At 54.4% G+C, this 23,587-nt stretch overlaps 1 protein-coding gene across 4 annotated transcripts in view; it reads right to left on the reverse strand.

The window, feature by feature from the left end:
• Positions 1-23,587, reverse strand: part of MPPED1 (metallophosphoesterase domain containing 1) — a 96,066-nt gene that overhangs the window by 8,198 nt on the left and 64,281 nt on the right. For all 4 annotated transcript variants that reach the window (XM_025399177.1, XM_025399181.1, XM_025399178.1 and 1 more), the window contains one exon: positions 944-1,059. In XM_025399177.1, coding sequence (XP_025254962.1) covers positions 944-1,059 — 116 coding nt within the window. The remainder of the gene's footprint in view (positions 1-943; positions 1,060-23,587) is intronic.

Raw genomic sequence — 23,587 nt, forward strand, 5'->3', positions numbered from 1 at the left:
TCACCACCACCTCCACCACCATCACCACCTTCATCACCACCTCCATCACCACCACCACCACCACCACCACCACAACCCCATCCCCACTGCCACCACCTCCATCACCATCACTACCTCCACCTCCCACCATCACCTCCATCACCACCATCACCTTCATCACCACCACCTTCATCACCTCTACCACCATCACCACCTCCACCGCCACCATCTCCACCATCACCACCTCCATCACCACTACCTCCATCACCACCACCTCCACCATGACCACGGGAGAGAGAGAGAAGACATTGTCCTGAACTGAGGCGGGGTCAGCAGTATGGAGAGAAGGGGGAGTGGGAGGCAGTTTGGAGGCAGAATGGGAGGCATGTGGTGATGGCCAGGCTGTGGGAATGAGGAAAGGAAGGGAACTGAGAAAGCCCCCAGATGGGACAGTAGGGGTGGGGGAGGTGATATGCAGATGAGAAATGACCTCAGTGTGGATTGGGTCATGGGGTGGGGGCAGAAAGGAGAGATGGGAAGTGGTTCCCAGGCCATGGGGACATTGGGCTGGGTGAGGGAGCGGGGACCCCAGGTTTCTGAGGGAGTGAGGGCTGCCTGGACGAAGCCCTGTGCAGGGCTCTGGTGATTTTCAGCACCCAGGACTGGGGTCTGCAGGGGCATGAGCCAAAGTTCCAGAGTCCTGCATGTCAAATGGACGGGTGACTCTGGCCTCCCGTGCTGTTGTGAGGAGCCCACAAGGTAACAAGTCAAGCCTCCAGCTCTCAGTGGGCACTCAGGAAATAAGAGGGATTATGGGGTGACGTGTCCTCAGTGCCCCAGCAAGTGGGACTCAGAGCCCCTCCAGGGCTCCCCTACACAGGCCAGGCCCAGCCAGCCCCCCATCCCAGAGCCCACCCACCAGCCCAGGTGGGCGAGCTGGAGGGCCAGGCCAGCAGAGCCTTACCTAGTGGCGGTCCATGGGTTATCAGGATGTCTACGCCTTCGGGAATGAGGTTCCATTTCTCCAGCAGGGCTTGGCCTCGCGGGAGGTTGAAGCCCCAGCCATAGAACCAGGGCTGCCTGCAGAAGAAGTGCAGGTGGTTGAGGGAGGGCGGGTGAAGGTACGGGGCGGTCACACAGAAGGCAGAACTCCCCGCAGGCCAGGTGGTCTTCAGGACCAACTTGCTACCTGGAAGGTCAGGGAAGGTCTCCACCCAGGGAAGGCAGGGACTCACCAGGACTCTGACCCACTGGCAGACTGTGGATCCCTGGGCAATTCTCTTTCCTGTCTCCTTCTGCTTACCTGTAGTTTCTGTTTTTCCATAAGTATTATTTACATAACCAAAAAAAAAGAAAGCTAAATACATACATACATACACACACACACACACACAGGCGCGCACACACACACATATACACATACATATATATACATATACATGCAAGACCAGCCTGGGCAACACAGTAAGATGCTGTCTCTAAAAAAATATTTTTAAATGCATATATGGGTGTATGTGTGTGTGTATATATATGTATATGTATGTGCGTGTGTGTGTGTGTGTGTGTGTGTGTATCAGCTTCTTCCTAAAACCTTTCCTGCTCCAAGCCTTCCCAAGAAAACCCACAGGGAACATTCTACATTCTCCACTACCCCCACCCCCAGCCCCAGGAAGATGCCCCTCCAATCTCCCTCCCCCAGGCAGAGTGTGTGGACCCCCAATCAAAAAAGAGCAGATTCCAGGTGTGGGCTGCTCATTCTTGCTTATACTGGAAGCTCTGGCCAGGGAGTCCAGGTAGAGTTGACCCACCCCCAGCTGAGAGGGTGGGGCCAGGTGGACCTAGGCCATTAAATGCAATACCAGCCTGGTAGCCTGCTCCGCAGCCAAGACCTGGACCCATCAGTGCCAGATATTCCTCCTAGTCAGTTCAATGGTGAACACATCACCTAGATTCTTCCAGTTACAGGGAGTCTCAGATTCTTTCAAGGAGAAGAAAAGTGGATACTGTCATCCCTGTGTATAAACAGTGAGCTTCTAGCCTTGGGAGCTGTGAGCAGCTGCTAAGCTACCCAAGAAACAGCTGGATCAAACTGGACCAGACAGCCACCCTACCTCAGCACTTCCCAATTATATGGGCCAACACAAAGCCATTTGAACTGGGTTTTCAGTCATTTGCAACAAAAGCATCAGAATCATTCCTCAGGTTTCACCCATAGATGATTCCACAAGAATAGGCCCTTTATGTCGATGAAGTAGCCAGCATCACCACCTCCACCACTACCTCCATCACCACCACTACCTCTACCACCATCACCTCCATCACCACTACCTCTACCATCACCAGCACTTCCACCACCACCTCCACTACCACCACTTCCACTATCACTACCTCCACCACCACTGCCTCCACCACCACCATCTCCATCACCACCACCACCACTTCCACCATCACCAGCACTTCCACCGCCACCACCACTACCTCTACCACCACCACCTCCACCACCACTACCTCCACCACCACCACCACCTCTACCACCTCCACTACCACCACCTCCACCACCACCTCCACCATCACCACCACCTCCATCACCACCTCCATTACTAGTACCACCTCCTCCACCACCACCAACTCCATCACTACCACCACCAGCTCTATCACCACCTCCATCACCACCACCACTACCACCACCACCACCTCCATCACTACCTCCATCACCACTACCACCTCCATCACCACCACCACCACCACCTCCACTTGCATCACCACTTCCATCACCACCACCTCCATCACACCTGTCACCACCACCATCATCACCACCACCATCACCACTACCTCCATCATCACCAGTGCTTCCACTACCACCACCAGCACCTCCATCACCACCACCACCACCTCCTACCACCTCCATCACCACCACTACCTCAACCATTGCTATGATCTAAATGTTTGCATCCCCCCAAAATTAATATTTTGAAATCTAATCCCCAAGGTGCTAGTACTAGGAGGTGGGGCCTCTGGGAGGTGATGAGATCATGAGAGTGGAGCCCTCTCAAATGGGATCAGTGCCCTTATAAGGAGAGGCATGAGAGATCCCTTACTCCTTCCACTATGTAAGGAAACAGCAAGGAGGTGCCATCTATGAACCAGGAAGTGGGTCCTCACCAGATAAGGAGTCTGCTAGCACCTTGATCTTGGAATTCTAGCCTCCAGACTATGAGAAACACACTTCTGTTGTTTAGAAACCACCCAGTCTATGACATTTTCTTGTAGCAGCCCAAATGGTCTAAGACAGCCACCATCACCATCACCACCACCACAACCACCACTGCTGTGAATCAAATTGTGTCCCCCAAAAAGACATGCTGCCAACCCCCAGGACCTGTGAATATGATCTTATTTAGAAAGAGGTTCTTTGTAGATGAAATCAAGCTAAGATGGGGTCATACTGGATTCGTGTAGGTCTTACATCCAATGATGGGACAGTGGGGGTGGGGGAGGCGGTATGCAGATGAGGGATGACCTCAGTGTGGATTGGGTGGTGGGATGGGGGCAGAGAGGAGAGATGGGAGGTGGTTCACAGGCTGTGGGGATGTTGGGCTGGGTGGGGATGAGGGAGCGGGGACCCCAGGTTTCTGAGGGAGTGAGGGCTTAAAAAGAGGCCCTTAAAAGAGGGCCATGTGGTAACATAGAGACACCGGCAGAGGGAAGAACACCAGGTGACAATGGAGGTAGAGACTGAAGTGACACTTCCACAAGCCAAAGAATGACCAGCATCACCAGCAACCATCAGAAACCACGAGAGTGTGGCCAAGCATGGTGGCTCACGCCTGTAAACCCAGTGCTTTGGGAGGCTGAGGCAGGAGGACTGCTTGAGCCTTCGAGTGCAAGACCAGCCTGGGCAACACAGTAAGACACTGTCTCTATAAAAACTATTTTTTAAAAGTTAGTCGGTCATGGTGGTGCACACCTGTAGTCCCAGCTACTCAAGAGGATGGGGTGGGAGAGGACTGCCTGAGCCCAGGAGGTCAAGACTGCAGTGAGCTAAGATTGTGCCACTGCACTCCAGCCTGGGCAACAGAGCAAGACCCTGTCTCAAAATAAAGCAGGAGATAGAAGAGTGGCCCGGAACAGTTTTCCCTCAGAGCCTCCCAAAAGGAACCAATCTTGCAGTGGCCTCTCCAGGCTTCTGGCCTCCAGAACCGTGAGGGAGTGAATTTCTGTTGTTTTACGCCACTGGGTTTGATCCTCAGTTACACAGCCCGACACACTAATGCAATTGCCATCCCCACATCACCTCCCCCACCAACTGCCCTGGGACGACCTTTACCCCTGCAGCACAGTTGGCCAGACAAGTCTCCTTCTACATGTTTTGTAGATGAGAACACTGAGGACCAGAAGTTGGAAAATAAAAACAGTCACCAGCATTTCCTGTGCACCTACTGCTCTGCCAGGCCCCAAGTACGTACATTACTGGGATGGGCTCAGCTGTTATAAGAACCCCGTGAAAGAGAGACTAGTATTATTCCCCTTTTACAAATGAGGACACTGAGGCTCCCAGCGGTGAGATGGTACAGGACTTGGGTCCTGGCGTGCTGGCCAGACAGGGCGCCTCACTACCACTCTCCCGCCACCACACGCTGTGAGAGTCGGTGGGGCTGGGGGAGGGGTGGGTTTTGCCATTGTCTCTTCTGTGCCCAAGGCTGCCACTTAAATCCCTCCCTGGGTCATGCACTGTTCTGTGGGGTGACTGACACCCCTGGCTGTTAACCCAACATATTACCCTGTTGGCAGGCGCCCAGTGCACCTCCTTGGAACCCTGGGGGTTCCATGGAACACCATTTGAAAACCCCAACTTAGTCCTGTGCTGGCAGGTCCTGGACTAGAAGACGGAGGTTTGGCGAGGGAACGGAAAGTGCCCAGGTTCACACAGTGGGTCAGTGGAGCAGTCATTCTCAAACCCATATCTGATGTTCTCTCCCCACTGTCCCACCCTGCCTTCAAGCCTACAGAGGCATCTCCTGGGACACGGGCTTGTGACGGAGGAGGATGGGTGACCACACTGGTTATTTGGGGTCAAAGGCCTTTTCATTGTTTCAGACACCAGCCCAGGAGACACGCAAATCTATGTTTAACGAATGGTGGTGGGTGAGAGGGGACTGAAATAATGAATAAATTGTTAACAGGATGTTGAGCAGGACTTTACCTGCTCTTGGGATTGCAGCCAAAACGCCAAAGCTGCAACCAATCCCCCTCATTAGAAAGAGAAGCCCCAGAACCCCCAGGGGAATGTACTAAAAGCAGGCAGAACACGCCAGACCACCACTTCCCCAGTCCCCTACCAGCCGAGTTCTGGACCTTGAGGAAGAGGGCTCTCCCTCCTGCCTGGCTCTTGAGGGAGAAGAAAAAAGGGAGTCGCCTACACCCAGCCATAAGCAGGGTCCAGGAGAGCCCCTTGCACAGGCGGGGGCCTGGGGAATGAGACTGGTTGTGCTTTCTGGGTTGTGCCTGGGGATCCGCCCCCAGGCCTGGAGAGGAAAAATTAAGTGTGAGGGGTAGGCCACAGAAGAGTTGCCTGCACCCCCAGTATGGGCTCTCCCAGGGACCCCCACCCACAGGCAGTGCCCACCAACTGAGGAAACCAGGCAGCTGCGGCCGAGGAACAGCCTCTGGGTGGGCAGCACCAAGGACAGTGACTAATCCCATTAGGGGGCACTGCCTTCCTCAGACACACCCACACAGGCCTGCAGGAAGCCAAGGTTCTCTCCGCAGAAATATGTATCACCCCCTAACATGCACACACACAATTTTACACCCAACTGCGAGTGCATCTTGGAGTTAGACCTGGGTTACAATGGTCCACCTCTTACCACCTGTGTGACCTTGAACAAAGAACTTAATTTCTATGCCCCAATTTCCCATCTGTAAAGTGGGGATAATACTATATGTCTCAATAGGGCTGTTGAAATTATTAAATCAGTTAATCCATGTAAAGTACCTAAAACAGGGCCTGGTTCACAGTAAGTGTTCAACATATTGCAAGTTCATCATCCCCATCACCTCCATCATCCCTATAATCACCCCCAGCACCACTTCCATCACCACCTCCATCATCATCAACATCATCACCACCACCACCTCCATCACCACCACCATCACCTCCAACACCACCATCATCACCACTACCACCTCCATCACCACCAACATCACCACCACCACCACCTCCATGACCACCACCTGCACCACCTCCATCATCACCAACATCATCACCACCACCACCTCCATCACCACCACCACCGCCTCCATCACCACCACCACCACCACCACCATCATCACCAACATCACCACCACCACCTCCATCACCACCACCACCACCACCACCACCACCATCATCACCAACACCACCACCACCTCCATCACCACCACCATCATCTTTATCACCACCTCCATCACCACCACCACCACCTCCATCACCACCATCACTACCACAACCTCCATAACCACTACCTCCCTAACCACCACCTCCATCATCACCACCTCCATCACCACCACCGCCTACTCTATCACTATCACCACCATCATCTCCATCACTACCACCATCATCATCACCACTATTATCAACATCAACATCACCATCATCACCCCCATCACCACCATCACCATTACCATCATCATCACCATCATCCACCACCATTATCAATGTGACCACAATCACCATCACCTCGTATACCACCACTACCACCACTATTGCTACCACCATTATTATCATGGAGCCCTCCTGAGACTCACCCATGGAGCCTGAATGAAAAACCTTTGGCCTACAGCAGGGTCTTTCAAATTGCATTTTGATGAATGGCAACAGCATTTTTTTAAAAAAAAGAATAGAAAACATCAGCTCCCCAAGATTTGAGAGTCCATCAAGCCAGGAAAGGGATACTTCAGTTGAATATATTTCTATTTAAATAGCCACCCACATCCACATGGACTGAGTCACAGAGTAAAACGCTTTCCTGCCACAGTTCCTGGTGGAGAAGAGCTGACAGCGCCTCACTGGCAGCTCCCAAGGCTGTCCCAGTTCTAACCTGCTGAGCTCACAGCTGGAATTTTCTGATGCCGTGGTCCTAGACACATGCAGAGCCCCACCAGGCAGGTCGGGGGAGTGGGTAAGGTGCTTCTGGGAAGGACTGAGCAGCTTAGAAGCCACTTAGGTTCCTCCCCGGAGCCCCAGCCCCATCAGCCAACAGAAAATGAAGCAACACATTTGGGGTGCTGCCTTCCAAACACAGCCTCCATTTTTCAAAAATCTGATCAAATATTGACAAGGCAGGAGGAAGCCTCATCAGTAGGGAGAGAACACGTCTGTTGGTTCCCAAGAGCCACGGCAGGGGGCGGTTATTTGAAGGAAACACTCGGAAACACATCAGAGGCCCTGAGCACCCACCCCCGGGAGCTGGCCCCTGGTAGAGCCGCTGCCTGTCCCGCCTCCCCTCACCCAGCACCTAGGACCCTTCCTCTAGGGGTGACAGTTTCCTGCCAGCTTCTTGGAAACACATGACCTCAAATCTCGGGGAGCCGGAATCTGCCCTGTTCCCCCACCCCAATGCCCAGAGAGGTTGCTCCACTTCCCAGGGTCACACAGGGAGGCCCAGGCAGAGCTGGATGAAGAACCAGATCTCAACAGGGTAGCGGGTCTGGAATTTGTTCCTTTTTCCCTCCTCATCACACCCTTGCCCATCTTGGGGGCCATGAGAACGTCTCCAAATGCACAGAAGGACCAGCCTTGCCTGCCGGATCTGGGGACACGGGGACAGCTGACACCACAGCATTGGGTCCAGGGGCCAGAGGCTGCCTCGTTCTCCTCTACTGGGTAGAAAGGGCACTGAAGTGGGCATTGGACACCCCAGTTCTGCCCCTGGCTGGTCACTGCACCTCTTCCAGCCTCCGTTTCCTCCTGTGTAAAGATGGGGTTAATGATGCCTCTGTCCCCAGTCCTCTTGTTCTCCTGTGTCCCACTGCCTGATGCAGGGGAGGAAAGGAGGGAGGAGAGGAGTTAGGAGGATGAGACTGCACCACCACTGTGAAAATGCCTTCCAAATACCCAGGAGCTCCATCAATGGGAAGAGGCGATGTTCCAGTTTTTATTAGAATGTCAGAGGACAGGGGCCGGGTACGGTGGCTCACGCCTGTAACCTCAGCACTTTGGAAGGCCGAGGCGGGTGGATCACCTGAGGTCAGGAGTTTGAGACCAGCCTGGCCAATGTGATGAAACCCCGTCTCTATTAAAAATACAAAAATTAGCTGGGCATAGTGGCGCACGCTTGTAATCCCAGCTACTCAGGAGGCTGAGGCAGGAAAATCACTTGAACTGGGGGGTGGAGGTTGTAGTGAGCGAGATCATGCCACTGCACTCCAGCCTGGGTGACAGAGCAAGACTCCATCTCAAAAAAACCAAAAAAGGATGTCAGGGGACAGGAGGAGTCAAGTCATGTCCCATGCCCAAGACATCCAGAAGAGACACTTCCCAGGACGGACTGCTCGATGGTGAGCACCATCCCCAGGCTGGGAAAAGGGGACTTCTCAAAGGCAGGCAGGAGCAGGTGGGTCGGCACGACTGAGTAGACCCCTAAGGGTGACCTCACTCCCAGAGGTCTCTGAGCCTCACACGAGGCCTGGACAGGCCCCGGTCTCCTGTACAACCTTCATGGAAACCACCATCAGGTTCTGCCCTGGGCAGAGGAGACAAAAGGAGCGGTCCCTCCTGGAGGCAAAGTGCACAGAGGTCCTCCCTGCGTGCTGTGTGTGGGGATGAAATGACCCTCTCCATGTCCAGTGAGACCTGGCAGGTGGGATCAACCACTGTGACCGGCAGGTCCCAAGCCTGTGGGGCCCCTGGTGTTTCAGAGGTCAGGGCAGACAAGGGCTCCAGGGGCCCAGTCAGCCCTGATCCAGCCCACCCCTCACTGCCCACACTGCCGCCATGGTCTGAGACTCACGAATGCCCGAGATGCGATGCTGAGGTGCCCCAAGAGCCACTGTACTGGTTGCCAACGCAACCCAGTGCCTGGACCCAACCTCACCACCCTGAGGGTCCACGAGCCCCAATGCCAGCCCCACTGTCCGGGTCACATCACAGCCCCGGAGGAAGGTGGACGGATGCGAATTCCCACTAAGCCATAGGAGGCGGCTTTATGTCCTGAATTTCTGTCTTTCTGTTCTAAAGTAACCATTGGAATAATTTTCTTACAGAATGATAGTTGCCATGACAACCAGAGCAAATTTTCCTTTTCTGAAACAGATGTCTCATTTAGTTGAAAATTAGAATGTGAACAAACCCATGGGAAAAATTAATTCAAACTTTAACAGAGCGCTGAATACAATGTAATCTCTCAGAGGTTAACCCCTTAACAGCTTTTTTGTGCTCTTATGGTAACCTTCGAGTCCCATCTAATTAAGCCCGCTTAGCCAATATAAATGACCTCCTCGTGGCCAATCATTAAACCGTCTCCCGCTGAAGCATGAATTCCAGGTTCCGCTGCAGCAAACAGGGAAGCGGGGAGACACTCATCTATAGGAAATGGCAGAAACCGAGCCTGCCCTGCTCAGGTTCTCTGCCTCCCCAGGTAAGGTACACGGCTGCTGGGCAGGTCGTGTCCCCAGGAGTCACTGTAGCACCCTGGAGTACAGCCATCCCTGACTGTACCCTATTTCCTGGAGTGCTGGGGCCTTGTGGGGCCCTGGGTCATGCTGAGCCCACAGGCACACCTGGGCCCAAGGCCGATGCTGAGGGCGGCGTAGGGGCCGCCCTCAACGGGACACTGAGCGGCACCCACACAGATGCAGTGCCCACGGCCTCTCTAGGAACAGCCAGACTCAATCCTCACACCCCCCAGAGAGGCAGCTGCCACCACAGCCCCCACTCTACAGAGGCAGAAACTGAGATGGGGAGAGGTTCCCAAGTGACATGGTCAGAGCTCAAGCCCTGAATGCTAGTTCCAGGGCCTACACTCTATATGTCCATCCCATAATGATGCAAATGTGACCAGGAATCACCCTTGTGCCACCCCACCTCCCCTGCCACCGCCCTGCCCACAGCAAATCCCCTTTAGCAGTCGCTATCCATGTCTAGCAGCTCAGTTCATCCTCAGGGCAAAACTGTGGGGAGGACCCCGTTTTAGAGACAAAGAAACGGAAGCACAGAGAAGTCAAGCAGTGTGTCCGAGGACACGTAGGAAGCCAGAGGGGCGCGGGCCAGGGCTCGGGGCTTCTGCGTCCTGTACCCAAGCTGGCAGCTGACACACGGACAATTCCTGGGGTGCCAGGCCACAGGCTCACCCTCTCCCAAGACGACTTCCTGCCTGCTCCTCTGAGCTCCCTGACCCCTTGCCAGGTCCCCTCTTAACCCCGACTGGACAGAGGGGAAGAGGCCTGCACCCCTGGCTCCTGGGACCCCACCCCCATGTCCCCTGCACGTGACTCCTCCACCCCTGCGCCTCCCATGGCTCCCTGCTGCCTCCAAGAAAAGCCCAGCCCTCATCCTGGCACACGGGGCTTTAGGATCTGCCCCGCCCACCTTCCAGGCCATTCTGCTCAGGCTCCCCACAGAGCTCATCGCCCATGTCAACCTTAACCATCCACTTGCTGTCATTCTGGCCTTTCTGTATCTCCAGGGTTTTGCTCGTGCTTGTTCAGAAATCTGAAATGCCCTTCGAAGCCTCTCCCATCATCCACGACCCGTATTTTATTAAGGCCTGGCTCAAAGGCCACCTCTTCCAGGAGTTTCTCCTGATCACCTGCGTCCCCCCGCACAGGCGCGCCCTCTCCACCCTGACTGAGGCCCATCCCTGAACCCCTCCTGCCCAGGTCGGCTTCAGGGAGCGGTTGCTCAAGACGGCCATGAATGAATGGATGAAGAATGAAATGAACAAGCAGGTGCTCTACCCAACAGGCAGGTGGGAGGAACCACATGCTAGCCCTCTTCACTCTGCACCCTCCTGCCAGGAGCCCCACCTCAGAGCCCCTGACAGTCAGGAAGCCCCAAGACCTATATCAGCAACGAAAACAGTCACAAGAACTCTCCGAGCCCTCTGCCATCTGCTGAGTGTCCCATTCTCTCTCCCTCTCCCATGAACCTGCGCTGGGGACTTACGTGTCCATTTTACAGATGAAGCCTCAGAGGCGAGCCCAGATCCAGGATGCTCAACACCCCTCTGCTGCATCTGGACCCCCAGGAAGGCTCGCCTCCCCTGGGGGCCCCTCCCTGCCTCCCCAGGGCCCCCATTTCCTAGGGTACGGGCTGAGTGCTGGCAACCCTGCTGCCTGCTGGGGTGGCCACCGCCATGCAAACCCTGTGGAGGAAGAAGGGCCTTTTACAGGACCTGCCAGCGGCCAGGTATTCCTATAATTCCTCCTCTTGACAATCCTCTGAGGACAGCTTTGCTGTCTCTACTCTACAGGAGCTGCAGCTCCAAGCAGGGGTGTGACATGTTCCAGCCATGTGGCTGCTGCAACGGCCCCTGAGCTCTCAGAGGAGCCTGTCCAGGTCCAGGTCCGATCTCCCTCCCACAAGGCCAAGCTCTCTCTGTCCTGATCCCTTTGTTTGTTCTTCCTACCCCAATACCTACCCTCCCCAAAGAGGTCGGGCTTTCCAGGGAGCCAGCCATGGCCACAGCCAACATAAAAAGTGTCTCTGATGAGGATGACGTCTGTCATCGGCCTCAAGTCCTTCCCCAGACACTCCCAGCACACCAGTGAGGCTGTATTCCCATTCTGCAACAGGGGAAGGTGAAGTTCAAAGATGTCAGAGATGTGCCTGGCTCCCAAGCGAGGGCATGCCTGCATGGAGACCAGACCAGTGTGTTGACTCCTCACCCCACAAGTGGTGGCTATCTCCTGGGGATGTCCCACCGTCCGAACTTCCTCTCTTGTCTACCCAGCCCTGGTGACAGGGGTTTGCCCCGACCCCTCCCTCTGCATCTCCTAGGCCAGTGGGCCCAGGCAAAGGCTGGGGGAGATGGACAGCAGGGGTCCAGATCCAATGCCCTTGGGGCCCAATGGCTGCCCAAGAGAGGCAGGGCAGTGCGGAGCTGGCAACGCGTCCCCAAAGCCCGTCAGTCACACACCTGGTCGGGGCACACAACAGCGTACGGCAAGTCAGCAGCAAGATAAGTGGAACCGAAGAATGGGGTCCTTTGTCATTCCTAATTAATTTCCCCACCCTTCCCATGCACAGAATCATCCATCTTTTGTTTCGCTGGGACTTTGCGGCAGGAAAGAGGCAGACGATTCGTTTCAAACATTAATCTCATGTGGAGTAGTGTGCACACGTGTGTTGAGGGGCCTTCTAGAAAGGAAAACAGCCACGTGAAATCAATTTTATCTGGACAAGCAAATGGAAGACGAAGATAGGAAGGGGGCAAAAGAGAAATCGTGGCGGTGTCTGTGTGTGACTGTGTGTGTGTGAATGTGTATGACGTGTGCACCCATGTGAATGTATGTGACTGTGTGAGTGTGTATGTGTGTATTTGTGACTATTAGTGTGTGTGAATGTGTGTATGAATATGTGTGAGTGTACATATGTGAATATACATGTATGGGTGAATTCATATGGGTATGAATGTGTCTGTGAATGTGTGTGTCCATGTGTGTCTATGAATATGTGTGTGAGTGTGTGAATGTATGTATGAGGGTGTGTGTGTGAACACATGTGTGTATGAGTGTGTGGGTGTGGCTGTGAACGCATGTGTGTATGAGCGTGTGGGGGTATGTGAACGCATGTGTGTATGAGCGTGTGGGGGTGTGTGAACGCATGTGTGTATGAGCGTGTGGATGTGGGTGTGAACACGTGGGTGTGAACGCATGTGTGTATGAGCGTGCAGGTGTGGGTGTGAACGCATGTGTGTATGAGCGTGTGGGGGTGTGTGAACGCATGTGTGTATGTGTGTGTGTGTGAACACGTGTGTATGACCATGTGGGGGGTGTGAACGCATGTGTATGAGCGTGTGGGTGTGTGAACACATGTATGTATGAGTGTATGGATGTGTATGTGAGTATGCATGCGTGTGTATGTGTATAGGTGGGTGTGTGTGAATTATGTGTGTATATGTGAATGTTGTATGTGAATGTTTCTGTGTGTATGTGATTGTGTGTGTATATGTGTGAATGTGCATGTGAGTGTGTATGGTATGGGAATGTCTGCGCAGGTACATGAATGTGTGTGTGTATGAATATGTGTGAGTGTGTGTCTGTGTGTTTGTAGAAGCAGCACAGCAAGCTACCAGAGACTGAAAAATTTCTTTGCCTCCATCAGAATTCAACTGATGCAGCGCGTCGGGCTCAGAATTCTAAGAAGCCAGCGCAGGAAGGAGAAGGAGGTGGGCGGCCGTGGGATCACTCTCGGTGGACACTGCTGGCTGCCTTGGGCCCCCTCACCCATGGCACGTGCCAGCTGGCTCCCAAGCCCCTCAAGCAGCCATCACAGAATGCCCCATTTCCCTGAGAGGCTCAGGCGGGGCTCACACCTGCCCTAGACGACAGCGTCTACAGCCACCCCTAAGCAGATGGGGCAATCCCTGACTCGATCTGGGCTCAAGGCAAGTGGGTCTCCACAACGCCCCAGCCGCATGGCTCTGCAGCCCTCACCCTGTTTCACCAGCCAGGACCCCGCGAGGGGAGAGGGAGAGTCCTCTTGACAGATGCAGGACCCAGTGCTCAGGAGGAATCTGTCACAGAAGGAGACAGGGATCCAGGAGCCCAAAGCTCAGCAGGGACTGCCAGAGGCTGGGCCCAGGGGAAGCCAGGCAGCAGCTGCCAAAGCAAACCACCCACTGGACGGCCAAGGCCAGGAGCTGCCCAAGTCTACACGCCTGAGCCAGACCTGGGGCTGCCTCTTCCTAGGGCTGAGATCTTGAGCCAGGTGCTAGACCTAGTCAAGCCTTACCTGACCCGTCTGTAAGATGGGAATGGAGATCATCCTGCCTTGCCCGTTGCTAGGCAGATTACATGGGACAATACATGGGGCAGTCGGCCGAATGCAGATCTCGGGTATGAAGCAGCGGGGAAAGTCTTTGCCTCACCTGCCCAAACAAACTGGGGAAGGCCAGCCTTGTGCTGGAACCACCCAGAAATACAAGGCAACACGCAAGCAGCACTGCCCCAGGTGCATGGGGACTGCTGGCCCCTGGAACCAGAGGACATAGCCCTAAGAGGCTGCAAGAAAGGAGGCCTCGGCCACTTAAATGGGGAGTTGGACTCAGCCTCCATTCTCGGTACGCTGGGCCCCAGAGGGCTTCAGGAAAACAGCAGAACAGAAAAGGCCCCCACTGGCCACAGGAAGCAGGAGCTGGAACCCCAAGGCTGTCCTCAGGCCCACAGACCTGTGTGGTCCAGGAAGCCCCAAGCCAAGAAACTCAGGTAAAGTGGCCCCTGCTGGATGTGCCCACAGACTGAGGCAGACACAGTCCCCCCAGGGAGCACCCCCAAACTGGGCTACACCCCCTAAACCAGCCACACCTCAAACCAGCCTGCCCAGGACTCCCCCAGATTGCACCTCTCTGGCCAAGAGCCTGCCATCTAAAATGACAACACCCCTAACACCTCAGAGGGAATTACTGGAGACTAAAACGTCAATGTTTTATAAAAGATTTAAAAGGTTCTTAAGAGAAAGGGCAAAGGATTCCAGGTCAGGAACTTGGCACTGAGTGCCAGGCCCACCTGTGTCTCACCCAGAGACAGGAGGGGACACCGAGGGCGTGGCATGCTGCAGAGAAGCTGGCAGTCCAAACCAACCCCCGCGGGGCTTCCTGGGAAGGGTGGCATCACCGGCCGCCTTGAATCCTGGGTGGAGCACGCCATGGGGCAGGGTGGAGAGGGGAGAAAGAGCCTCACCACTGTCAGCCATCAGCAGTGACAGCTGAGGGAGTGGGGGCTGCCTCAGGGCCAGCCAGGAATCCCGCCACCCTGCCCTCCACTTCCAGGACTCGACCCCATTCTGGTGGGAGACAAGGAGGAAGCTATGGGGCCAGGAGATCATCCTGTCTCGTTTTTTCTCTAAAATATACATTTATAAAGTTAGAAAGAAGCATTCTGGCAGCTCACTGTGCACACCGGGTGGGGCCTCCATCCTCCCTGCCATGCAGACCCAGCTTCTTCAGTTCCTGCAGGACCTCTCACAAGCCACTTCCCTGCTGGTGTCTCAGACCCCTCAGCTATAAAATGGGGACAAGAGTCTGGGCCTCCCTGACTGTTTCAGAGGACAGGGCCTCTGGGCCAGCATAAGACAGGGACTGTCACTACAATCACATCAACCCCTGGCCCCGGGCTCTTCCAGGGTACAGATTTGAAGTTCCAGGCTGCTCCGTCCTGGCTCCATCCACCCCGCAGGCCTGCTAAGTGCACAAAGGGAAGGGAAAGGAAGGAACAAACGTCAAAGACCAGTGCCACAACCCACCCCAGTCTTGTCCCAGGGGCCACCTGGCTGCAGCTCTGTCCCATGGCTGTGGGCGGTAGAGAAACCACCCGTACCACCCCCATCCCCTAGCCTGGGCAGTCATAAACGTTGAGCAGCAGGCGTGTGCATGCCCACCAAGTGCCAAGCAGTGCACACACAGGACCTCCTTCAATCCTGAGGGCAGTTCTGCAAAGTGACTATCCCTCTTGGCATTTCACAGAAAGCCAAGATTCTGACCCAAGGTTAAACAGCTGGGAGCCATGTACCAGGACATGTATTCCAGAATGGTCTGGAGCAGCCCTGGCTGTTTGAAGAGGGCTGACACCCAAGGCCACTGGCTCCCACAGAGAGGTGCAGGGCATCCTGGCACCTCTGCCTGGCCTTGAGGTCCAGCCCTGCCGGGAGACAGTGAAACCCCTGAGCTGAGAATCAGGACCCGAGTGCAGATGCCCAGCAACGGGCCCGGCAGCCACTTCTCAAAGTTTAATGTCTCAGCAGGTTTGGATCCCTTCTTTCAAAATACCAGAAGTAATTAGACCAGATGGACTTGCTGCGTGCCAATTTCACTCTCTCCCTCACTCTTTTTTTTTAAATCAAGGCCGTTTTCAGTTAAATGAGAACAAAAAATGCATCCAAAACCCATAAATGAATACGGTATGTATACGGGATTTTTTTTAACACTTAGGATTTTGTACCAGCTGAGTTCTTCCTCTTCTCCTGCAGTTGGTTCCCGCCCCCTTCCGCTAAGCTGCTCTCAGCGAAGGCCCGACGCTGTCTGCACCTGAGAGTCCACAGTCTCCCTGAGCCCTGGAACATCACAGTGCCCTGGGAGGGGGCAGCACAAACACGCCACCCTAATGAGACTTTCATCCCTTCTTGCCCAGACAAACTGAAAGACTTAGTAAGTGCAGGGTGCAGCAGTGGTTATGGCCCTTCCCCTGGTAGTGATGATACTGTGATGGAGACCTTCTTCGGAGGGCAGGGCCCAGGATCCAGGGGACACAGAAGGGGGCATCTGGCCTTCAGCTTGAGGGTTAAGGGGATGGTATCAAGGGGGCAACATGGCAAGCCAGCAGGGGGCACAGTCAGGCCTTGCTTTAGAGACAGCAGCACAGAAGAGGAAGAAGGAACCAGAGGGGAGGGAGCTGGTAACAGGCCTGGGCGGAGACCCCAGAAAGGTTCAATCACAGGAGAATAAACCAGGCTTGGATTTTAACTGAGTCCCCACAGCTTGCCATCCATCCATCTGGTCACTCATTCACTCATTCATTCACCCAACAGATACTTATTATGAGGAGCCAGACTCTGTACTGAGCAGTGGAGTTACGTCCATGAGAAAGGGAGATCTGGGTCACTGCCCCCATGAAGCCTCAAATGCTCTAGTAGGATAAAGAGACCATAAATCAACTGCCAGAGTAATAAAGACAGGGTGGTCCTACACTGAATAGCACAATGGAGTGGGAGAGAGAAGCCAGACAGAGACCTCATGTGTCAGATAACGGTGGTAGGAGTAAAGAGGACAGGCTTTCTACACATGGTGCTGGGCCAGGAGGGTGTCCATGTGGAAAAACCCTGAACAAGATCCCTACCTCACACCATCAACACAATCATTTCCAGTGGATCCAACACCTGAACATAAGAGGCAAAACAACAAAACTTCCGGAAAACAGTACAGAAACAAGGCCAGGCGAGGTGGCTCATGCCTGTAATCCCAGCACTCTGAGAGGCCTAAACAGGTGGATCACTTGAGGTCAGGAGTTTAAGACCAGCCTGGCCAACATGGTGAAACCCTGTCTCTACAAAAACACAAAAATTATCTGGGCATGATGGCAGCTACCTGTAATCCCAGCTACTCAGGAGGCTGAGGAGGGAGAATCACTTGAACCCAGGAGGCAGAGGTTGCAGTGAGCCAAGATCATGCCATTGCACTCTAGCCTAGGAGACAGAGTGAGACTCCATCTCAAAAACACAAAAGAAACAAGTCTTCATGATTTCAGAGAACAGAAGATCTCTGCAATAAGATCTCTGCAATAAGGTACCAAAAGCATTTATCACAAAGAAAAACACAAGATATTTGACTATACCAAAACTTAAAACTTCTGTGCACCCGAAGGCTCTGCTAAGACAGGGGAAAGACAGGTCACAGAGGGGGGAAAGCTATTGGTAACATCACAACTGAGAAAAGGCTCATACTCATAATCAGAATACATGAAGAATCTCCATGAACCAGTAAGAAAAAGACAAACAACCCAATTATTGTTTTTAATGGACAAAAGACTTGAGCACTTCCCAAAAGAGGAAATCTAAGTGGCCAATCAACATGGGAAAATATTCTCAGCCTCACTGGTCATTAGGGGAATGCAAATGGAAACCACCCAGAGACACTGCACCAGCACATACCGATGAGAATCAACCCACTGCAAGGACTGAACGAGAACATGTGAGCAAGCACTGAGCAGGGGATCTGGCTTGTGCAAAGGCTGGGTAAGCAGAGGATTCCAACAGTCACAGGCCCCTGCCCCCAATAGTTATAGGCCCTTGTCAAACCTGAGCTCCTGGGAGGCAGGCTTGATCCATTTCAGGGTCTCCCAAGCCCTGCATAGAGCCAGGCACATGACAAACCACAATGGGCCTCAGAATGTGTGACTCAACAAGCAAGGAAGTCAAAACCATTACAATCTAGCCACTGAGGACTGCTTGAGCCCAGGAGTTTGAAATCAGTCTGGGCAACATCATGAGACCCCATCTCTACAAGTAGTTTTAAAAATCAGCCAGGCGTGGTGGTACGTACCTGTGGTCCCAGCTACTTGGGAAGCTGAGGTGGGGGGATCACTTGAGCCCAGGCAGTCGAGGCTGCAGTGAGCTGTGACTGTACCACTGTACTCCAGCTAGGGCGACAGAGCAAGACCCTATCTCCAGGGAAAAAGAAAATCTGACCTACCAATCTCCCAAACAGAGTATCTCTTAGTGGTAGCAGAAGAAAAGCCAGTTGCTATAACCATATGTTTGCTTTTTGCTTTCCCCTTCTTAGCTTGCTATGTAAAGCCCTCAACATCAAGGCTAGCCTCCAAGTCTAGCAGAGAGAGGACCTCCCAGGAATGGGCCCGTGCATCCCTCTGCTTAAGGGGGAATTGACAGCCACAGGCAGAGGAACTGTGCCCTGTAAGGGGGAAGAGGCTGGAAGGACACTAGGCCCACCCACAGCAGACCCCCTGCTTGCATGCCCCTCGTGATGGGCAGCTCACTACTTGGTAAGGCCACATCACCTCTTCCCTGGACTCCTGCCTATAGAGGAGTCTTCCCGCACTGGTGAGACTGCCTCCTGTCACTTGCCTCTGTCCCCTGCTCTGCCGTCTACCTCCTAGGGCCACACGGTGAACACATCTGCCCCTCAACCCGGTCGGCCCTGCCCACATGTCCAGCTGCAGCAGCTATTAGGTCACTCGTTGCTAGTGTTTATTCCATCCCTGCTCCCTGCCTGCTGGTCTAACTGTGCTTCTAAAGCTGGAGGGAATGCCTCCTGTAGTCCACGTGGTAGCCAATATGTTGGGGGCAGAGGGGAAAGAAAAGGAAAGTCTGGAACATCTGAACTCCCAATGATCACAAGCAGCTCCGTCACCTGCACCCCCCAAAAGAGCCGCCATATGCCCAGGCGGCCGGTGCCAGGGGAGCGGAGTGCCCCAGCCAGAACTTCGACAGGCAGCTGGGGAGGGGATGCACAACCCCCCACACCCCACTGGACACCAGGCAGGATTGGCAGCCGGGCCGGGGGGTTCTTCAGCCGTGAATACTTTTTTAGGGGCTGGTTAATGCCACTTCCAATTGTGTCGCTTCTAGCATCACCTGGGGATACTGGCAGCTGAGTGTCCCTCTCCGCCAAGAGACTCTCACAGGGTAGTGTCCTGCGCTCGCCGGATCACGTCATGTCACCTTCCCAGTTGCTTGGAAGCCCAGGGCTCAGAGAGGCTACCTGACACCCTCAAGGAAGAAGGCCGACCTGCAAAGTCCTGGCTACCAGCAGCATGGTGGGTGGACGGGGGTATGGCCAGGGACCTGGATTCTGGCGGCACCAACACAATCTGGCTACCCAGCTGCTGCTCTCTTGCTGTCATCCACCCAGACCCCCGGAAGCCACACTCAGCTCTGTGGTCCCCAAAATGCCCCAGGCCCTTAAGCCTCCTGGCCTTTGCCCAGGCTGCTTCCTCTGCCTGCCACACCGTTTCACCTGCACTTAGCTGCCTGTATTTATTCAGCCTCTGGCTCTTCCCACAGGAAGCCTCGCCTGACTCCAGCACCCAAGGCCCCTCCTTCATGGCTCCTACGGATGATGGAATTAGCTGTTGACAGTCTCCCATGAGAACGCAAATCCCATGAAGGCAGCAGTGGCGTCTGTCTGTCCACACCATGTCCCCAGGGTCTCCCTGGCACTCCGTACAACCTTGATGAATGAATTAACAAGTTTATTCCTGAGGGCAGGAGGACATCGGCTCGATCCCCAGGCCTCAGTCTCCTCAGGGGGCCGAAAGGGCCCGTGTGCACCCAAAGGCTGTTCTGAGGATGGAGACCTGCCACATGGGAGGCGTTCAGAAAGGCCACTGAATGGCCTCCGCCCTGGAGCAGGAAGAGCTAGGACCGGGAGCATGAAGGGTCACCCCCCAGGTGCCCTGGGCAAGCCACATCCCTGCCTGGTCCTCTACCTGCCCTTCTGTAAAATGGGGTAATTGCAGCCCTAGCCCTGCCTTGGAGTTTGTGGAATAAAACTAAATGGTTATTCTCTTCCTGGCTCCCCAAGGAGCACCCCAGTAATAATAAATGACTGCAGCCACTCTCCAGAGCCTTCCTTTGAGCCAGGCCTTCGCCTGGATGGGCCCACGCAGCCCTCACAACCCCCCAACAAGGCAGGCACTGTCGTTTCCCCACTACACAGAAGGACCAGAGAAGCTGAGCCACCTGCCCGAAGTCACACAGCTGAAAAGTGGTGGTGTCCCAATTTGAACAGCCTCCAGTACTCAAAGGCCCTTGTCTGGGACCTCACTGGTTGCAGGGAAGGTTCATTGAGACTGTATACATCATGAGGTCCAGAGAGATGACAGCAGGCACCTGCCGAGGACAGGGAAGATGGGACAGTCCTGCACCTCCCCACCTTCCCCTCTGCTCCATGAGGAGGCTGTGGCAAGATGAGACCAGATCCTAAATCCGCCCACAGCCTCCAGCCACCAGGTGGTCACCATGTGGCACCAACCAGGGCAGCGCAGGGGCTTCCCAGACATGCTCTGCTGGGGCATGGTGGCAGGACCCAGCCTCCCAGGGGAGGGTAGAGGCCAGAGTGGCTCGGCGTCCATTCCGTGGCACCACAGCGGCGGACACTGGCAATCTGCTCACACCAGTTGGAAACTGAGTGAAACTTGCCAGCAAATGAGCCCAGGCCTCACCTCCACCACCTGCTCCCAGCCCCAGACAGGGCCTGAGAGGAACAGGAGGAGCACCAGCTCACAGCCTCCCTTGTGGGACGGAGAGGAGGGGGTGTTCAGCCCTCAGTGTTAAGGGTTGTCAAGCGACACGACCCAAGAGCCTGGCACAGAGCCTGGCACATAACAGAGGTTCAGACATGTGGATCTTCCCCTGCCTCCTCTGCCTGTGGAAATCTCATGCCTCTTCTGGCCCCAGTTCAAATGCTCTCTCCAACAGGGAGTCCTCCTGGATCTCACCAAACCCTTTCTGGGGCAGGGTCACATGGCCCCTGAACCCATCTCCTAGGCTCGAGTTCCCTTGTCTGTCCTTCGGCTTCTCCCACTCCCTAGCATGGCACAGGCTGTGTGTGTGCACCCAGCAGGTAGGGGGTCAGGGAGAAAGAAATGACACCGCCTGCTTGTGCTCAGACCCTGGGGGTAACCAGGAATGGGGGAGCCCAGAACTGCTCACACTGGAAGACACAGAAGCAAAACCGGGAGCCACTGGTGGCTGGAACTCAGAGCAGCTGGACCACAGCAGGACCACAGGCCGGTCTCACTTGGTCCTCAGGCCCACGACCACAGCAGTGCCAGGACTTGGCCTCGGCTGGCAGACGGCCAAGGGCAGGGCCCACTCCTGGCCTTTAGTTCGCTCCTGAGCCCAGGGAGCCAGTGGTCAAAGGGGCTCTTTGGAGCCCAGCTGTGGGATGCACAGAGCTCCGCTGTGTGGGGGAGTGGGCAACACCCTGAGTGATGCCTGGCAGCCCTCCTCCCTCACCATCCTCCACCCAACACACTGGGTGCCGGGCAAAGCTGTGCTGGAAGAGTAAGCTCTGCAGCAAACAACAAGAATGAGGTATCTGTAGTGGCACCAGGCTCAGCCGAACCCTCCTGGCAGCGTTACAACCACCCTCTGGAGGAGCCACACTCTCACTCCCATTTTGCAGAGGAGGAAACTGAGGCACAGAGAGGTTAAGTGACTCACCCAGCATCACACAACTAGTAAAAGATGAGTCTGGCTAGGCACAAAGGCTCACACCTGTAATCCCAGCACTTCGGGAGGCTGAGTTGGACAGATCACCAGAGGTCAGGAGTTCGAAACCAGCCTGGCCAACATGGTGAAACCCCATCTCTACTAAAAATACAAAAATTAGCCGGTCATGGTGGCAGGCTGCTGTAAGCCCAGCTACTCGGGAGGCTAAGGCAGAGAATTGCTTGAACCCAGGAGGTGGAGGTTGCAGTGAACCAAGATCGCACCAGTGCACTCCAGCCTGGGCGACAGAGCGAGACTCCATCTCAAAAAAAAAAAAAGGTGAGGCCAAGATTTGAGCCCAGTTGGGCTCCAGAGCCATGCTCTTAAACTCTATAAAATCTAACTTAAACAAAAAAGCAGTTTGCTGAGGAGACAAGTACAAACCATTGGGCAAAGAGATCAGTCCAGATTCCCAGGGACTGCGGGCCTCCGCCTCTCACCATGCTGACCCCTACCTGCCCACCTGCCCGCACACACCTGACACTCCAGACTTTCCATCGTGCCTGGCTCACCCCCAGGCTGTTGCTTGCCGGTCCTCCTCCTAGACTGCCCTCCTGGTCTTCAGCCTATCAGACTTCTCCAGATCTGAGCTCTAGTGGCCTGTCAGGCAGAATCAACCATCTCCCCTCCTCTCCTTGTCCTTGGCACTGACCTCATCACATCCTTGAGTGCCCAAAGGTCCTTGTCTGGGACCTCACTGTCTGCAGGGAGGATTCACCAAGAACCTGTACATTGTGAGGTCCAAGGAGATGACAGCAAGCACCTGCCAAGGCCAGGGAAGAGGAAACAGCCCTGAACCTCCCAGCCCTCCCCTCTGCTCCATGAGAAGGCCATGGCAAGATGAGACCAGGTCCTAAATCTGCCCACAGCCTCCAGCCACCAACCAGGGCAGCCCAGGGGTTTCCCAGATGCTCTGTGCTGGCAGTAGCTCTCTCTGAAGTCTCTCCACCCAGGCAGGCCCTTTGTGCCTCTAAAGGGCTCCTTAGCCTCACTGACTGTGCTGCTTCCTGATAGTGCAGACTCAGACCACGTTACTCCCCCTACCTGTGAATGCCTTTCTCTTCCCTCAAGGCTCAGGTCACTCCACACCCTCCAGGGAGCCTTCCAGGATCAAGCCACACTTTTAAGCATATGTGACCTAGCCCTTCCATGTATGAAGCCCATCTCACCCTGCCAGCACTGGACACCCTGTGGCCGATCATTCTGTCCATCTATAGAATAGGGATAATAAATCAATCCTCACAGGGCTGAGTCAGGATTAGAGATAAGGTTTATGGAGCCTTTAGCCTAGGGCATAGATTACTGTAATTGCTCGGAAATTATTTCCTGCCATCGCCATTATCATCATCACCATTGCCTTCTCCATCATCAGTCACCATCATCATCATCACCATTACCATCATGATACCATCATCACCAACACCACCATTATCACCATCATCACACCACCATCATCACCATCATCATACCATCAACATCACCAACACCACCATTATCACCATCATCACCATCACCACCCTCACCATCATCACACCACCACCATCATCACCACCATTACCATTATCACCATCACTACCCTCACCATCATCATCACACCAGCATCATTACCATCATCACCATCGTCATTCTCACTGCCATCACCATTGCCACCATCATCATCATCACCACCATCATCCTCCTCAT

This window comes from Theropithecus gelada, chromosome 10, assembly GCF_003255815.1.
Source record: "Theropithecus gelada isolate Dixy chromosome 10, Tgel_1.0, whole genome shotgun sequence".
In the NCBI taxonomy this organism is placed as follows: domain Eukaryota; kingdom Metazoa; phylum Chordata; class Mammalia; order Primates; family Cercopithecidae; genus Theropithecus; species Theropithecus gelada.